This window comes from Strix aluco, chromosome 4 (assembly GCF_031877795.1).
Source record: "Strix aluco isolate bStrAlu1 chromosome 4, bStrAlu1.hap1, whole genome shotgun sequence".
Lineage (NCBI taxonomy): Eukaryota > Metazoa > Chordata > Aves > Strigiformes > Strigidae > Strix > Strix aluco.
In genome coordinates this window covers 27,143,515-27,163,364 of record NC_133934.1, presented here as the reverse complement: position 1 = coordinate 27,163,364, position 19,850 = coordinate 27,143,515, and the positions used below count along the sequence as shown (strand labels likewise).

General features: G+C 39.5%; 1 protein-coding gene across 8 annotated transcripts in view; it reads right to left on the bottom strand.

The window, feature by feature from the left end:
- Positions 1-19,850, bottom strand: part of LIMCH1 (LIM and calponin homology domains 1) — a 188,027-nt gene that overhangs the window by 60,182 nt on the left and 107,995 nt on the right. For 4 of the 8 annotated variants that reach the window (XM_074822416.1, XM_074822419.1, XM_074822418.1 and 1 more), the window contains exons 4-8: positions 18,143-18,249; positions 14,761-14,791; positions 11,621-11,731; positions 6,876-7,071; positions 2,284-2,533 (exon numbers count right to left, since the gene is read on the bottom strand). In XM_074822416.1, coding sequence (XP_074678517.1) covers positions 2,284-2,533; positions 6,876-7,071; positions 11,621-11,731; positions 14,761-14,791; positions 18,143-18,249 — 695 coding nt within the window. Of the gene's footprint in view, positions 1-1,352; positions 1,626-2,283; positions 2,534-6,875; positions 7,072-11,620; positions 11,732-14,760; positions 14,792-18,142; positions 18,250-19,056; positions 19,062-19,850 lie in introns of those variants that run through there. The other 4 variants (XM_074822412.1, XM_074822413.1, XM_074822415.1 and 1 more) reach the window with 2 other exon arrangements.

Here is a 19,850-nt window from a genome sequence, read left to right as displayed (position 1 = left end):
CAAATGCAAATGCAAACAGTGCTATTTGTTATGCACTGCACTGCTGAACACAGGCTATTACTACATATTACTACATTACTACCATTAACACTACAGCCTTGGACCCAGAACAGGATTATACTAGTATCCTACTGGCTTATGGATTGCTGATTGACGAGCACACTAATTGAGCCTGAAGGACTACTTTATGACAGATAGCTCCTCTTCATTAGTATCTGGCTTTGTTAAAGCAGTCCCACAACCACACACAAACACTGGTTCATTACAGCTTGACAACAGTGAAGCAAACCTGAGAAGAGGACATAGGACGGTGTGTATACTGTGACTGATTTATCTGCATATGGCACATCTGTATATGGCCACAGACAAGCTTCACTCTACCTATAAACAAGCTGTATCACATAAGAGCTGTACTTTTTACTACCATATTTCAAAGCCCAGACTGTAGATTAGCATCTGCTAAACTACTCACTGTCAGGATTTCACCCCACAATCATAAATAAAATGTTTTGGGCAGGAGGACATTTGGACACTTACCCTTTAGCCAAACCATTTTGATCAGTTATAAGAGCTTAGTCTTCTGACACGTTGGTTAAAACTCTGCTTTGTGGGCCATCCCCATGAGAAAAAGAGATTTTTCATGAGGATCCGATATCAGATGGTGGAAAGGTGTGGGCAGTGAGCCTAGCCATCACTCAGCTCTCGAGTTAAAGAACAGGAAATAACCAAATTGAACAACATCCAAAACCAAATAACACAGGTAATAAGTGAGTAACTACTGATACTCCATGCCAAAGTCAGTCAAATTATGATTGGTGAAATATGTGTCCATGCTTTAGCTGGTACATGTGTTAACAAGCACTGTACTTTTATAGTTCCTGCTATTAAAAATAAATGCATCATTTATTAACACAGCTAAAAATATTAACCACCTAAAAACTGTGGTTCAATAAACTAAATCAGCCCACCAGCAAAAAGTAAAGTAAGTTTCTGAAACTTCTGCCTAAACAAGACATTTTTAATGCACATTGTATGTATTTTTTATTAAATGGAAGAAAGTATTAGGTGGAAGGTGACAAGTAGTCTGTGTAGTAGTTTTCTTGGAGTCTGTTTACATTATGCCATAAGACAATACAATTTCTCAACACAAATGCAGTTAGCATCTTACAACTCTGCAATCCACAGTTGTCACATCACAAGACTTTTCAGACCAAAACCTTCGCTAGCTATTGTGAGTGCTCAGCAGACTGGATTTTTGTTAGAAGTGAAATCACAGCGGATCGAGGAAACCCACACTTCAGCCAATCCTAAAAATGTGAAACGTGCACAATTTCTCACACCATTGGGCTAACCTGCCATACCGCTGGGCTGCTGACATGACCTTAATGCCAGCTTGTTCAAGTCTTCTTAACTTTCTGATCTCTTCTGCATCTTCCCCCTTGGGTGCTGATGTTTCTTTTGCACCACATGAAGGAGACTGGTCTATGGAGTTTCCTTTGTTTTGATTCAAACCTACTTGACTTTTAAGGGAGCTTGCCTCAGGAGCCATGGAGCTCTCTTTCTCCTTTTCACACAGTCCTGATGTTTCATTCTGTTCTTCTTCTATGGTTTCAGGGTGGGGTTTGCTATTGAATTATACAAGGTAGTTTAATGCATGCTGTGCCTGAAACATATACACTTAATAAGCACATTTTGTTGATATCAAGACGCCAAAGGATATTCTGAGGAATGATCCAAGAAGATAATTATGCTCTTTAATGGAAGTTGCTTCTTAGGCCAAATCAAATGAAATATCAGTTGACAAAACCAGCATGCAGAAACACATAGCCACAGCTGTATAAACTGTACTAGTATATAGAATACAACACAAAAATAACTTGATTTTTAAAAAACACAGCAAAAATATTACCTATTTTGATTGAATACATCAAACATTATTTATAAGTATCATTTGTCAGTAAGTAACTGTCTTGAGAACTGAGACAGATCATCCAGAACATTTCTGCCCAGCCTTGGGTTTGAGTCAACATTCATGGTACTTATATTAACCAACATCTTGTCAAACACAAGCTAGACATTGCATTATATGGTAAATAATGACATGAAGACAGTAATTTTACACTCGTTGCTTTTCTACCACCTTTGCCAATTGCTACAATTTATCAGTACCATCTCGGTAAGTGATTTATTGCAACTTCATACACCACATGAAAAGAATGAAAATTAGGCAAGTGTTAAAGCATCATCATTGAGGAAAGGAGAAGTTGGACAGGCTGGTCTTACCTGAAAGGTCTGTCTCCTAGTGGTGAAGTCGCCGTGCTCCAGCTCTTTCGGTACTCTTCTCGTTCAGCTTTCTTTTTCCGAAGTGGAGCAGGTACATAGAAAGTCTGATTACTCTTGTTTGGGAGGTACTGGTTAAAAGGCACAGCTGATTTAGGTTCACCGTGTGAGGTCCGCCTCGCCAACATATCATCTTTTTTCACATCTGGCATCTTTCTGTGTGGCAGGTCAGTTTCCGAGTCACTTCCTCTCCCTAGTGAGGAAGGAGAAAAAAAATCCCTCTTCTTTTCACTTTCATCCAAGTTTGTTTTTTAAAAAATTATAAATCAGAGAAGACACCACCAAAAAATTACATTTAGCATGTCAGCACCAAAAAATGAGGCCACTTCTACCTGTATTTATATTTTAAAATCAGTCACTGAAGGTAGAAGCCATAATATCTACACAGACAGTAAACATTTTTTTCCATCAACCCTTATTTTCTACCCCTGAAAAACTCATCTTCAGCCACAGGTCACATCAAAAAACACAGGGTCAGATTAAGCCAGACTTGTCAATCACACAGGACAGCTACAGAAGCTTACCTGACTAAAGCCCAAATGACTCCTAGTTGTACATATAGATACATTTGACCTGATTCACACTCTTGAACCTAGACTTACATGTACATAGCACAAGCTCAAGCAAAAAAGGCCTGCATGCTGTATATTTACAGCAGAGCAAGAATCTCTGGATGTTTCTACACACACACATTAATGGCAATTTGAAGGCACACAGCATCAGCTGAGTATAAGCATCAGTTGCTATAAACCAGAAGATTCAGGTGATCTCTCTCCAGTCTCATCGATTGCCTGGTCAATCAGTCTAGCACACTGCAAAACAGACAGAGACACTTGACCCTCAGATGCGAAGGTGCAAGGAGAAAGGGAAGGGATCTCAGAATTTAGAGGTTACATGAGTACAGCAAAGATTGAAGAATACTTGCTGGCAAAGGAAAGAAATAAGGTGAGAGAGAAAAATTGAGAGTTACAGAGAATAAGATGCGGGATCAACAGAGCTGAGTGACTATTTTGTTCAAATGAACTAAGTTTCCTGTTATTTACAACCCATTTAAAACACAGAAACTTAGGCAAGACTTTTCCAACTTGAAAACAAAACTCCCGAATGGTAGGGCAAATACCTTAAAGAGCATTTGCAGTGGAACTGCCCTCATAGCCATATTGGAAGCCACTTCATAGACATTCACTAAATTCCCTGCACCATCATGAGCCTTTTTAAGTAATTCACAAAGAAGCTATGGAAATAGTTCAATGTAACATCACCACAGGCCCTGGTTTGATGAGTGAAATGGAGCATACTCAGCCATTTCTCCCACCCACATTCAAATCTTCTCCCAGCTTTGCAGCGTTGGACATCTCTGGCCCTTGGCTCCTTTGCAACACTTGCATATGTGATAGCTGTTCCCCTTCTCGGGGTGCGGGGAAGCCACCCAGGTTGTGTCCCCTTGCTAGTTCACCACACTAGTAAATAACTAGCTAATTCACTGAGCTACCTAATGAACAACTGAAAACAATGAAGTCATAAAAATCGCAAGTAGCTTGTGTATAATTCAAAGTGGGGGAAGAAAAAGAGGTCTAAATATGCTAGGAATGTTACTTGCAAAGAGCTTTTGCAGTAGATCAAGTTATTCAATGTTTGCTTGGAGAAAGACGAAGAAGAGTGAAAGGGAACAGTAAGAAAAGACAAGACACAATGGAAATGAGCTAGTTAGACAAAAATCACAATGCATTTTTTTCCAGTCATCTTTTGCTTGAACAATTTTGGTTAAAACTAGCACCACGATTGGTAACCTGAGTCTATGTCTAAATGAAAACCGGAGACACTACCACAGAATCATGGGTGTCTGAGGATAGCTGAGGTTTGAAGTGCTATAATATCATTCGACTGAGCAGGGCCACAGAGGAGCTAAAAGAAAATGAAAAGATCCCTTACTGTTATTTGCTATTCTGTCTGCTCTTGACTTTGTTCTGGTGTTTATTTTTGTATCACATGAAAACCAGCCTTGAACTGGCAGACAGAAATGCTGGAATAGATAACCACAGTAGCAGAGGAATTAGAACAGACTCCTCTCCTCATTACTGATGTGCCTACCAGCATCCCCAAGTTGAGTACTTCAAAGACAAATAGATTCTTTAATTATTCATATTTTACTCATTAAATTATTTTCAGCTCAAATTTGCAAAATTGAAGCCAAAGCACAGAATGGAAGATGTAGCCGTGCTCTACATCTATAACCTTAACTTTGTTGTTCTGCATTTGGAAGTAGAAGAAGCAGCAGCCAGTTTCCACAACCTGTAGCAAGCAGTTAAACACCACAGATACGCACAGATCCTTTGTACAAGGATCCATGCATAACTGCTGGCCAAGCAGAGGATTTTATTCATTCCTGAGTACATTAGCAACTCTATGGGCAGGTCAGTCTGCAATTATACTGTGTTTTAAACAAACTGTTCTGCTCTACCACTGACTTTTTTTTTGCTTTTTGCCAAGGGACAGGGTCCGCACAGGACAGCAGAGCAGTTCCTAAACAGCAGGGCTAATTACAAATGGCATTTGTGGAGGTAGTATTCCTTACTGCTTCCACCTAAACTAATCATCACTTTAGGATCACTTAAATGATCTCCATTCTTTAATTTTTTTTTTTTTCTAGGAGTGGAAAAAATCATAGTTTTATTTCACTATCATATTATTTGGTTTATAAAGCTCCTATCTGAATGGAGAGAGAAGTAACACATGCAGAACCTTTTTCTCCATTCAGCTTTGCATATACACTATTTCTATCAAAAACTCCAGTGAAACTCTGGCCTGCTGGGGCCACAGGAAGAGGTTTGACAGAAAACAGGTCAGCCAAGCTACACCTCACCTGCAAGTCTTGGAGGAGACAGCTGTGAAGTTATGGCAGGAGCGAGAAGGAAAAATGGGACATACTAGAAAGGGCTGGCTGGACAAGTCATACATGTGTGCACAGCATCTGCATGCACCCTGGGTCTGGATATGGTTAAATACTAATTTTAAGAACAAGCTTTGTATGCCTGTGACTTATTTTGTCTTTGTTATGGACTCAAGAATATGACAAGATAGTATGTCTTAGCTGTGGCAAGCCACCAACCACAAAACCATACTAAAATCTGCCAATATAGCAGAAGTTGATAGGAAGCAGCTACAGGACATATGTAAGTGGCTGCCCACCAGCTCCAAGTAGGTAGGGATACTGGACTTAGGCACCCAGGATGGAGCAACACTTCTTGATCAGGGCATGTGAGGTGTTCCTATTTGCCAACACCACACTTTTGTGTCATTTGGGAAGGCAGAGAAATGTTTTGTAATGTGGAGACTGTGCTCTGTTCAGTGTCTTAGAGGGCACGAGGCTGTTTCAGGGACTCAGCCCCAGTAGCTGGTTCTGGATGGTCAACCAACAGTCCCAATATCACAGGCCACTCAAAATAGCAGAGCAGATCCTAGCCCTGCTTTCCGCACAGCTCTTTCATAATTCAGCTGTGATACCAGCTCTCCCTGCCAGCTTTCCAGTTTTAAGGAGTTCCTCATCACCTCAGGAAATCTCTCACGTGTCCAGTTATGATTAGCACCAGTTTCTTTCACGCTGCCAAAAGCTGTATGAACATCTGGTTCCTACCAAAAATTCTTTCTGCCTTTCCTTTTTTTTTTTATTAAATAAGTAACATTACTAAGGAGAAGTGATTCATGTGTGGAACATAACTTCATCTGAGGATAGTTTGACCAATTCATCCATTCATCAGGAATGTAACCACGCAGAGGGAGCCTCAGTCAAGCACCCTTTTGTTCTGAACCAGAATCCTGTTCACGACAGGTAATCTAAGTGCATGCTCCACACCTGTTTCTAGCAAATAACTCATCATCCAGCATGGTGTGTTTACAAGCCTCTGGGAATCAGACAAGAAATGCAGAGAAGCAGCACCCCTTCTGTAAGCCTAGGGCTGCATGTCCTCATTCAAAGGTGTACAAAGATGGCCACAGCTCTGACGCTGGGAGCTATTAATTTACCCAATTTTCTAAATACCATGAAAACAAATATGATATTTGGTAAAATGTTGTACATCAGACTTCAAAACTCTGTCAAGTATCAGACATTGCCAAGATATTTCTATGTCATTTATCTGCCCAGGGTCTACTTAGGCAAACATTTTATTCACTTCACTATTTCCCTTGTTCCTGCACTCTTTCTTCTTGCTCCAGCCTAGTTTACAAGTTAAAATGAGTCTCCATAACATCCTCTTACACTGTAACACAGAAAAGCACTCTTACCACCATAAAATTACACTGCAATGATGTAACTCATTTTCCAACACTACGCTATCCTAACTGAGACAAACTTCAAGTTGTTGGCAAAGTCATCTAAATCTCAGGGAGCACAAATCAGCGTTCACAGAGAAGTTCTCCCACTGGATTAGCATGATTCAGAGGCTGTGTCCAACTTCTGAATGGCACATTTGCTCCAGAAATGTTACTTACATGTCACAATGTTATGCATGTGCTACACTGTGACCGGTACTTACCATCGCTGCTCCCTCTGAGCACTACATCTGGAGACGGTGTCTGCTGCGAGCGGGAGCCAAAGGAGTCCAGACTGTCAAAGGAATCATCTCTGCCGTGGCGAGGCGGGGAGAGGGAATCACTGCGTTCAGAGTCCCAGCAGTCTATATAGCCGCTGTCACGAATGCTGCGCTTTGGGCTCTCGATATCCTCTGTTTCCTACATGGAATTACAGCGGGTACCTCTTCATAAAGAAACCACTGACATACCCATGAGATCCATACACATCAGATCATAGCCATGAGATCCATACACAACAAAGCATCTTCCTAAATACTGAAAATCTCCTCCCCAAAAAAGGGTTTCCTTGTTTTCTGTCCCTTCTCCCCTTCAAAAGTGCAAGCTTGCAATAAACCCCAATTTTATGCTGATTAAGAGGAAAGCCCGCTCATGAGATTAGTACGATCAACTGAGAAAAAGTTGCAATAGGCAAGTTAATACCGATCAAAACTGAAAGTAACCTGAAACTTGACTGGTCGTCCATAGTCCATAGCACAGGCAAAGGCACTACAATTTTAACATCGTGCCTGCATCAGGTTTAAGTCTGCTGCTTTCCAAAAGATCCCCCCCTCCCCTTGCCCATCTATAGTATCTGGCCAGGATACCAGCAGACAGCATTTGTTGCTGCTTCAGCTCGGCAAAATAATGAAGCAGTGTGCCCCAGCCTCCCTCTACCTTGAAGTGAAATTCCTGTTATGAAAGAGGGATGTCTTTCTGAAGCAATCAGCAATGAAAAATATGCAAAATGCTTTTCCTGATGCCTCAGAAGAATTCAGTTGTGCTCTTTACTCTTTGCCAGCTCCTGGCTCTGGGGGATATGAAAGCACTTGTAGCTGACCCACATGTTCAGAGCAGGGAGAACAATGGTTGTCTTTGACAGCCCTGTGATTATAAATTCTTTCCAGTGCAAGCAGCACATACTAAAACACTGAAACTCCAGCAGAGGAAAAGGTCAATAGAAGCCATCCTCACCCTTGCATTATAATAAATCCCTTGTTTCAGAGAGTGTCTTAACATTAATTACAATCGCAAAGGCTGAGGAAAAACAAAAATAACTACGTTTATTCTAAGATAAATCTGTTTTTTTCTCCCTTGACAGTAAGTAAAGTCAGAGATGTGGGTGCCATTATCAGACTGACATTTTGCAACCCAAAGAGCCTGGAATGTGGTATTTTTTTTCTTTCTTTTTTTTTTAACCCCAGAAGCATTTGAATATTAATTCCTAATTAAGAAGCACCCCCTGTTTACCACTAGCTGGAGCACAATGGCTACGTTGAGCACAGCTCCCACTGTCCCTGACTGCTAAGGTTTTACCCATTACTAGTATCGTCAATGAGAAGATCAATCAAGAACATCACAGTACGTTATAGCAGGCCACCTTCACAAGAAAGGGGGTTTGCTGGAGAAGTGACGGAGGGAGGAGAGCCCTGCAGTAACACACCAAAGTTTCCGTGCTGGAAAAGAGGGAGGATCAAAGCAAGACAGAGAGATCAGACCCAACGTCCTGCAGACTTTTCAGGAAGAAGGCTTAATTAGTGCCACTCACTATTACTCTGCCAAAATACCACATTAAGGGCAGCGGCAAAGGTCACCTAAGGCCACGCTAAACTGTGGTAATGTCATTAAGTAACCTCACTGCAAATTGAAGTGAAAGTATTTTCTAAAACCAAATAAAATACACCTAACAAAGTTGTAATTGAATCCTATGTAATTTCCTTCCCCAGTCCTGCTTAGTGAAATAAAATACCGATAGAAACACTAGGCAACAAAGATCTGTCTCCCTGAAATCTGCATGAGTTACATACATTCAAGAATAAATCTAAAAATCTTATCAAAATCCTGTTTGTGACATGACCCAAAAATCTTTTTAAAAATCCAAAGTCCCTAAATCCCCTCATCCCTTCATACCAACCAGTTATTCTCAATCCTCAGGCACACTTCCATTTTCCTAAATTACTGTATTTGAATGATACAGAACTACTCAGCAGCTACGGGGACTTAAACTTGGGCAAAAAGCCCCATCCTGCATTCACTATCTTCCAGAGTTTGAAAACAGTCCAACTGTGAACTAATGAGTTCTGCAGACCCTACTTTCAAAGGCCTGTTGATGTTAATTTTGCATGCCGCTCACCAGGAATTAGGAGGCAGGCACCAGGATGGGATCCTAGACTTCTGTAAACATGTTCTTTACAGCCTTCCCCCTGGCAAAGCTACTCTCTCAGCCCAACACTGTCTCACAGACAGGTATTTGTCCTGCCTTGAACAAACGTCATCTCCCAAATGTTACATCAATGGGAAAGCGGTTATCTGCGGGACTGATAACACCATAACATGACACACAACAGCACATTAGTCTTTCATATTATCTAATTAAAAACACAGTATGTTACCAAGTGGCAGTAAAAGTGTGACTGACAAATATAAGATGTGTTTCTCCAGGAAGTTCCACCCACTAATTATAATCAAAAAGCCATGGATATTTTGTCATTGGGAATTTCTAGTTTAAAAGCAAAGAAGAATGTGTACCCAAATAGTTAATGAAATTAAAAACAGAGTAGCATGAATAAAATTAGAAATGAATAGGCCTTTCAGTGTGAGAAGTAGAAAAAGATGAGTCCGAGACAACTTATATCTCAGCTATCTTTTGATTTGATTATTAAAAAAGGAGGGCAGAGAGGATTTATAACAGAAAAACTAAACCAGACTGAATGTAAGGTTGATTTAATTATCAAATTCTGTGGAAAAAAATGCCAGTAAGGAATGTGATAAAGTGTCTTTTCATCACTCGAGCTCAGCTATAAAAAACATCAGACTGTAGCACAGCATGATTAACATGCTCTATTCTACAACAAATCCTCTTCAAACACAGTAACAGACAAGCCCACAATTGCCAGTGGGAAATACTGCAGGGGTACAGGAGTAGGGAGGTGACCTTAAAATAAGTTGCCAATGGCCCTCGCAACAGCATCACCTAAACAAGACTTTTCAGGACTGCAAAGTGCTCGGTTTTTACATTAAAGGAATATATAGCTTTCAACTTTTATGAGATCTCTACTCTGCTCCCAGCTCTGCCATCTGCAACAAATCAAGTCCCAGCCTCTTGCTTTTGTCCTCAACCTGCAGCACTGCCCTGCACTGCCCGGACAGGTGCTCCATGATCGTCAGCTCCCCGGAGAATGCTGCCTTTCGGTCCCAGCCTACTTCATCCCACAAAAGGGCTCAAAACAGGACCTCCAAAATGCTCTGATGATTAGTTTGATAGGTAAACATCACCTGGAAAAAGAGGAGCCTTGTGCTGTGAGATTAAACATGAAAAAATAAACCATGATACCATGCAGCACTAACATTATAACAACCTGCACTTTGGGAATTTTTCTGCACTGGTTCCCTTGTCCGTCTTTGTTTCACCTTTCAGACTCTTTGGAGTGGGGACTGCTCCTTCCCTGAAAGTTCTATTTGGAAACAACTCAAGTATTAACTTCACTTCTTTATTGCTTAGGCTCAGTCATATCACTCATGAGTGGCAAAGTCCAGAGTGATTACTGCAGGTCATTTCAAATGAAGACCAAAATAAATCTCTACAGAGAATCAGGATATTCTCTCTTCCTCTCCATTTCCACCTCCTTGTTCACAGGAACTGGGTTCACAAACAGGAATTTTGCCCCTCTAGCTAAGGCTCTCTGGTCACACTGGGGTGTAGGAACTGCTAGCAGTCAGCCAAGTATTTCTTCCTCTCCATTGGCAATCCAGTACTGGCCCTCTGAAATCCCAGAATGAAGAGCTGCAGCTGGTGCAGATGCAGTAGCACAGAGCTCAAGGAGAGTAAAGAGCAAAAGTCTCCCATGGTCCCCAAACCACATTGCCTGTGGTGGCTTGGCTGTTATGTGAGATGGGGAGGGAAGAGCAGGCACAAAGCTCTCTGGGCTGGAGAACATATCTGCATGGCTTTTCATGAGCAGTATGTCCAACACCTGCAATACCATATTCTTATATGTCTGCTCTTTGCCCCTTCCATCCCCAGTAAACGCATGCTTGAATATCACTGCTAACCATTACTGAGGTTAAGTGTCTCATGTTCAGGGCATGCTGCAATGCTCAACCAAAAGTCCCCAAACCACCCTACAGCAATCACAACTTTTCCTTTCCAACAAAGCTCAGCTCATCATAAACCTCCAAATAGGATTTCAGCCAGAATTCAGAGCTTGGCAAAACACAGATTCATCATAACTATGTCCTTGGTGAAATATAATCTCCTCCTTCTATCCTTCAGCTTTATTTAGATACTTTGGTTTGATGCTTTATGTTGCAATTTAAAAACAAAAGAGCTGCACATGAGACTGAATGTTTTAAAGAAGAAAAATCTCTGCTCCTGCAAGCCCTGCCACCTTAGTTTTGAGTCTCAGCTCTTCTAGCTGAAACTGTGTCATAAATGAAAATAATTCAAATGAAAACATGAAGATGACAGAACCATGTGACAGTTCTAAAGTCCTGCTTGACATCATGTGCTACATCACTGCTATCACGACAAAGCTGGCTGCAAAAGAAAGCTGTGTTCATGACTTGGTAGTCAGAAGCATTTTTGAATAAGTTTACTAAGTAATTTCTACTTCAGCCCCCCACTTCTCTCATATTTAGCAACAAACAGGTTATTTATGGGAATAATAATTTGAATGAAATTTCCATTCCCAAAACGTAGAAAAAAAGATACCTTTCTCATTTGTGCCAGCAAACCTTCAAACTCCTTCAGGTTCAGGGTTGATCCACTATATGACGTGCAGTTGTTTGCCACTTTCCCTAGCCAATAAATGGTGACTAATACCTGCAGAAGTTAATAAGAATTAATTGAAGCCATCTACACAGTCACTTAGCTACATTTACTTCCCCTCAGCATCTCTTATCTATTCTAAACTGCACAGAAGCACAAGATTTTGCTATAAATCAGAATTGAAAGGGAAGTGTCTGTCAGTGGTTAAACATAAATACATCAGGTAACTATGAAAATTTAAACAGTCCTACAGAATGGGAAACAACACATTATCTTCCTGGTATTTTTTTTAAAAAAATAAAACTGTTGCATCTGCCTAGAAAATAAATGCAAAAATTAATCTGAATAGGAAAACCAGGCAAGATATTTGAAACTGTCTAGAAGACATGCTTATAAATATATCTGTTTGTAAATCCGATAGGAAAAAAATCACTAAAGAGTACTAATACTGGTGGTCATTAATTAAAACCATTAAGACTAATGGAATAAATAAAACATCTGAAATATGTGCATGCCTATTTCAAGGACAGAAAAGGTAGTTCCATTTTTAATCATCATAATGTAATTAACCAGATGACATGGGAACATTCACTTCCAGGCTTCTGCCATCTTAAGAAATACTTAGCCCAAGATTAATCAAAGCCATGAGCATCTGGTGGTTTTTATCAGACTAAAGCAGAAAGAGTTAGTGGCTTCATTCAAGTTCTGACTTGATGCCTCTCCGTAACTCAAAAGTCACTTCAAAACTAGCATGGAAAAAAAGCCAAGAACTGTTCTTGCAAATGTTTATATACCCTCTCACTCCTTTAGGTAGCAAAGAAATCTGATCTGACACTGCTGGTGTTGCACTTGTTTTAGGAACGGAGAAATTAAGATGCTCGGGATGGTCAAATCCAACACCTCCAAAAATGCTGATATTTGTATCATGCAGGGAAAGCAAACAGTCCTCCTCTGCACCCACATATGTCTCCACTGAAAGCAATGTCTTTAATGGTACCTGTGCAGCAGCAATTTGGACTGGAAACTGATTGTCAAAGGCAATCCAGTTCAGTGTTTTGCACTGGTTAAAATTGCCAAAGCATCACCTCAGAACTTAAGGCTTTTTCTCATTTAATGCTCATTATTTCAGCATATTCCGTGACATTGCAAAGTATTTAACTGCAGAACAAACAGGAAATGTTTTGATGTGGAGAAGATGTGCAATCAATAATAAATAATAATTGCCATTAACTGTCTCAAAAAAGTTAAATAAACTGAAATATAGTATTTTACGTTTTGATGGGACAGGGCCATATAATTCATACTATATAGTGAACTAAAGAAAATAGGACTAGGAGAAATCCCAAGGGGGTGTTGGGGACAGACATCTACATCAGACTTTTCGTTCCTAAAACATGCACCCACGTTCCTTCAGTGCCTCCTCCTCAGTCACATATGCTAGACTTCTTATTAGCCTTTTCTCATCAATTTTCTCTGAATTCCCCACTTTTCATTTAAGTGTGATGTCCAAAATCACACACAGCACTCCAGCTGAGGCCCTGCCAGAAAAGGATATGGCATGTGTGATACAGATCCCCTGTTTCAAAACAACTGTGGTGCATAATGTAAAATATATTCTATTTTATATACAAATACAGTTTATATTTCCCTTTAGTTTATAAATAATATACATGCCATGAAATAACTGCAAAACATTTTTAATAAAGTTCAGAAATTTTCCCCTTGTTTTCAAAATTACATCCAAATTGATACTACTGTGCTGAGGGGAGGGAGGTAGTTTTGCCAATTCTGATTTTTTTTGGTCTTGAAACAACCTTTATCCGAGCTGTTTTCCTTCAGCTAGTACTACTCAACAAATTTATTCTTACAGCACATGTTCTCAAGTTAAGTGAAAACACTTGCAAATATAGTATTCCTAGCAACCAGGAAACTGTCCAATTCATTTTGCCATTCAGTTCTCTGATGAAGGTTGTGGTATTTTTATTTATTTCTGCTAGCATTTGATCACTTTCTCTCTTTTTCCTTCCTTTATCCACTTTTTTTTTTTTTCCCCAAATAATGTCACATTTGCAAGCAATTCCGACTGGCTGCCAGCCGAGGTTGCAGGATCATGCACCTGGAAAGCATATATTGCCTACAAGCACACTGTGGAGGATACTTTTGAAACTTTACCTTTAAAACAATACAACTGTACAAAAATATTTAGACAGTGCCCACAAGAGTGCTAAAATGTCAAAGCTGGACTCCTCCCCTACAACTCTGTGTGCTGGATGCAGAAGATACTACTCTAATGATGGGAAAGGCACAATGAAATAATTGGGGGTGAGGTGGGGTGGTGTTTTCTGTGGTTTTTATTATTTTTTACCTGCAGTCACTATTACTGTCTTCCAAGTTATTAGGAAAAGGTTTTGGCATTTCCTAGCAGTTTACAGGGGTGTGAGCCCAATATAAAATTGAATTTATAGCAGTTTACAGCTAAGGACAGACAGCTTGCTAGGCTATAGGAGAATAACTAACTCTGAGACCAGCAAAGTTTAGCAATTTCCTTTTCCACTTAACAATTACAGGATCCATTACCATTGCCATTACTTTAACAAGAAATTGAAGTTAAATGGAATTAGCCGTTCTGGTGAAACACTCATTTCTTTGGAAGAACAATAAGAAAGATAGCAAATCTGATAGTAAAGACTTGCATCCAGAACTAATGATCATTTTGTTTCATTTTAAATGCTTTGTGCAAATGTACTTTATGCCTATATATTAATGAAAGGCTACAAAAGCATAGCTTTGTGGGTGAGTCAGACTGTTCCCAGTGAAAACCACAATGGAGAACACAGAGATCATGTTATTTATCCCTTATCTAAGAAGGGACAAACATTCTTCATTTTATTTCTATTGTAAGGTTGCTTTGTCATAGCAGCTCTACCTACATTTCTAGTAGAACCTGGTTAGGTTTGTATCCAGAAGAACTTTTCAGCAATACTCATCTGTACTCAGCTTTTACCGACATAATTCTTGCTCAGGCCAAATATAGGATTAACCAGACCAAAAAAAAAAACCCACCCTCCAAGTGATATACTTACATTTTTCAGCTTCCTACTATAGTCAATGTTCCTGGTTGCACACACAAACAAAACAAAAAAAAAAAAAAGAGGGAAAAGATATAGTCAGAAAGCAGACACACTTTCCAAGAGCGCGTATGCAGCAGATCACGTTTTCCCTACCAAAAGCCTGTAGAATGCTTCTGCTGGCTGGAAACACATGAAAGCTAAGAAGATGTAGTTCACACGTTCATTTATTCATAATGTGGGAGTATTTTGTCACCATTACTTCAATCATTTAATTAGAATTTTGGAAGTACAAAAAGAAAATGTGTTTATAATGGTCCCACAGTAAAGTAGGAAACTGCCAAAAATATTTCCTTTAAACAGAGTTGCTGATTTCTTCAAAAAAGAAGACCAAAGTCCTCACTGCTAAAACGCATTCTGCAGTAATCCAATGGTCAGATTCTGCTCTGTGATAAATCATGTAACCCATACGGATTCTGGAAGCAACTGAACATGCATAGGAGACTGAGGAAATGATCAGCAAACATTAAGGAAATAGAGCAGCTGCTTCTGTGGAAACAAGCATCACAAAGGACAAATGGGTGAAGCAACACAACAAAGATCCTGCCACTTTCAACAGAACCTGCTGTGGAAAATATATTTATTTTTAGAACGTATACTTGAGCACTCAGACTTAACATTGGCATCCTTCTCAATTTATTTTTTCACCAACATTCATGAAAGGGTGGAAGGTTTATGTTAGAAACAACAAAGCACAAAGTTTGTGCAAACATAAACAACATTTCAAAATTCAGCAAAGAAACCATTAAAAAAGAATGGAGGAAATGTGCATCACATTTAGGTGTGGAAGAATAAATAAGACTACTTCAGGTTTACTAGAGATTGTCTCCTGATTATTTATAATGAGATTGCCTTCTACTATAACAGTAAGTTCACTCCAGCATTAAAGGTTACCTGACAAAAACAAAAATAAATGTACTTAAATCTGTGAGAACAACAAAGCCTAAATATAGGCAATGTTAAAACAAAGTATTTTTGATAACATCTTTTTTAAGCCAAAATTTTACCCACCAATACCCACATACTAAGAAAAATAAAACAATCCTGTTTTTTTTTTCTTAATAAAATAGCAGTGGAAAAGAATCTTGTTTAACAAGTCAGGAAGAAATTCTTTACAGCATTAGCTCATAACTTTTATACGCTGAATGATCCAAAAAAAATAGATCTAATTCATACCTCAATTAACATCTGTATGAAAAAAATTGGTTAAAAATGTTATCTTAATCATGTGCAATAATGTCATATTCACCCTTTACCACAGAACAAATACCATTTTTACCATGTCTAAAAAATAACCCAAAAGTCTGCAAAGAGGGAAAAAATAAATAAATCACCTTCATGCTTTGGGAACTAGCTAGCAGAAGACAGTCTTGAACATACTTCTCTACAACAGTCATGGACTTGGCTTGTACACCTCAACTCAGTTACTCAGCGTGAACTTGGACAGTTCTAGGAAAACATTTGGCTCATTTCCACAGCTGCTTTCTCTGAAGAGTTGATGGGGGAAAAAAAAAATCTATGCCAGTGAGACACTTCACATCTATCTAGCACCATATTCAGCAGAGGGCCAAGCCAGATCCACAGAGTTTTCTACTCCTGGTTGAACTTGCTTACGTGCTGGACAGCTCTCCTTGGGAGCTCAGTGCTAGTCCCAGTCTCTCAACCTGCCTCCTCCAAGGTACTCCCCCATCCTCAACCCCAAAAGATCAAGGTTCTTATCTGAAAGATCCTTTCTCTCAGGTTTTATATGGAGATTAGGGGTTTATGTAGAGATTAGGGAGTGTTCTGCGACTCTCTCCGGCCACTCATTGTCATGGTTTTATAGGATGTTGAGAAGAACCACTTTCATTTCAATATTACCAGATTTAGAAAAAGTTACATAGCCCCCTCTCACTGGTATGTACAGGCAATAAGAACCTCATATTAGAGCCAGAAACTTGGAAAAGAGCAAGAAGTGGGAGACTATTCCTTAAAACAAGGAAAGTGGCCAATTCGATTTTCAAACCTTTGAATTTTCCCAGACAATGCTTGAACACCATGAAAACTTGCCCAGGTTCCACTGCCAGAGAGGAAAAAAAATAGAATGCTGCTGAAATTTAGTAAATTGTTTCCATATACTTTTCTAAAATGGCTATGTCTGACCAGTATTTCATTAGTGATCTTTTTGGCCAAATGAAACAAGGCCATTCAATCAACTCAGCAGTATTTGCTTCTCTGCAGAGCAATAACTTTTTAATATTACACATGATAGACCAAAAATTTCAAGAAAACTTCTAAGTAACACCAATTAAAAGTTTTATTGAATTTATGAAAGTGTGGGGTGCTCTTGCTTTTGGGGGGTGGGGAGCTTAATTGTCATTAATATAAATGAGAGAAAAATACAGTTTGACTGCTTCTGTTCCTCTAGTACAGGATGACAGTCTTTCCTGAAAGGGACAACAGTTCCTATTTAAGACCTCAATCTATGACTACATGGACATTGATTCAAGCCTGCTCCGTGTGACCTTAGGCAAGTCAGTAAATCTTTCTGAGCCAGTTTCACATTCATATTTTAAATCACTCTGTGGGGTGAAATGCTGAAAGTACAAACATTAGAGTCTAAGCACCTAGTACTCTTTGCAGTGAGGCATGTGCACATATCACAGCTAAAAAGCTGTTGATTAAAAGGAGATTTAAGAAAAAAAATCACTTCACCCCACAAAAAAATATGAATTAGTTACTAGGAAGAAGAACCTCTTAATATGCTTGTGATAATTTGTGTGGTAGTAGGTGTGTGGCTTTGGTGAAAAAGTATCTAAAGTGTGGCATTTCCACTCCCCATAGTTCATACAGACATCCTCAGCCCAAATATCATGTCCCAACCTATAGCTCTTGTTAGAAAATAAACAGACCATGCTCCTGTCTGCACCTTGTGAAGTCTGAGAGGCCTATAAATGTCCTGTAACACATCTTCAAAACAGTTTAATCTGAAATAACAGAGCTGCGATTTTTTTTCCCCAGCCTACATAGTTCATTAGTTGGACAGACAAAAAAGAATGCCATCAATTTAGACTCAGGAAAACCCCTAAGTCCCACAGAATGTCATTGCTTAACTAAAACAGTATTTTAAAAGAGCTGTGGTTGATCTCTCTGGGAAAAATAACAGCCCTTAGAGAAAGCCTGTTGAATGGGAACAATGTATTCTTCCCAGCACTGAAGCCTTCCCAAACCTCAGCTTCCTATTTGCTTTATACAAATGACAGTTCTATAGACTTTTTGCTCATCCTTAAATATTTACTGTTGCATCACATGCATCTGAGGTTGTAATATGTTAATCACAAACTGCTGTTGTACTTACTTGAGGGTTACTCTGTTTGATGTGTCCTGCAGATCACCAGGATCAAAAAGCTGAGATTCTTTAAGCCCCAGCTCTTTGCAGCCTCTTAAGAATAAGATGATATTATCCTGAAAAAGAGACAAAAAAACCCAAAACAAAACAAAAAACTTTTAACTCTTCTTCACTGAAAAAAATAACCCTACTGAACCAATCTCTCCCTAACTCAGTAACAGCTCATGAACAGCCATATCATTAGCTAAATGAAGAACGAGACATTTACAGTCATATAATTTAAGTCAGTATACATTTTGTTTGCAAAACAGATAAATATGAAACCTTTTTTTAAGATATGTAAGTGTAATAACGTTGTTGACTTTTTTCTTTCCAAACCAAGATGTTGGCAACTTCTTTAACAGAAAAAGCCCTGCTAATTTCCCCACCTACTGCTGTAGGCTGCCAACACAACTTCAGCATGTTACTGGGCAGAAAAGGCTGGATTTCTGAAGGGAGCAGCAAGGGTAGATATGAAACAGCCCACCACCATTTAAGCAAGCAGTTTGTTCAGAAAACATTTTGCACATCGATATGAACAAGCCAGCTACTCCTAGTTAACACAGCTGGTCTTTTGCCTCTCCAACCTTAACCAGCCAGAAGCCACTGGAAAAACGTAGGTGCCTTCTCCCCAAATAAAATGCTTGAAGCTACACTTTATGTGACCACTGTCTGCAACAAGAAACAGCACCAATTTTAAAACACTTTATGGAGGATTTACACTTTTCAGAGTGTAAAAAATAAAAATCAATAACTAAGAGAGAATAAGCACAAACTGATATAAGCCTCTTTCAAACCAAATACAAGTGATGACACATGGGTTTGCATCGAGGGAATTAAATCTGTATACGTGCATATACATATAATATAGGTTTTATACTTACACATATGCGTGTACTCTGCTCCCTTTTATAGAACCAGTGAATCTTTCTTATGCAGATAAATCTTGAAGGTCAGTAGAGAACAAGTTTTTAGATGTACGTTTAGATATACGTTGCTAGATCAGCAACTGCAATGGAAGATGTATGGACAAAAAAAGATATACAGCTCAGTATTCTCTGAGACCTCTCATCTTAAACCTTCAACTGGAGATATGCTGCCATGCGAAGAGTTAGAGAGGAGCAGAACCACAGCATGTGCCAGAGATCTCCATTTTTGTAAAAAACAGGAATCAGAGGAGCCCGGGCAGAGCTCAGTTCTTACCCACCCTGTGTGACAGAGTAGGATTTGCTAGCAGGGCTCTCCCCACATCTGCTCCTAGGCTTTTGTTTGGGTGGCACGGCCACAGCTCGGTGAGAGCAGCCCTGTTTATTCTGTCGGGGTGCAGCAATCAGCATGCTAATCGCTGCAGCTCTCTGCATGCCAACGCTCTCGCACACAAAGCTCGCTGTCACCAGCCACACTACAAAAAAATACGGACTTGGAAATTTAGAGGAGTCCAAATCTCCCTTTCTTCCCTGGCTGAAACTTAACAGCTCTGGAAGGGAGCCAGGGCGAAAGGAACAGCAGCAGAGAGAGCAGAGAGCCCATAACCCAGAGAGAGAGCATCATTCATGACATGAAAAGATGCTTGTAAAATTCTCCATCTGGCTACTGTTTGCATTATAATTTTTCCAACTGTATCATGAATAACTCTTGTGTTTAGTCTTTGATGGAGGACAGCTCTGGTCACTTCCAA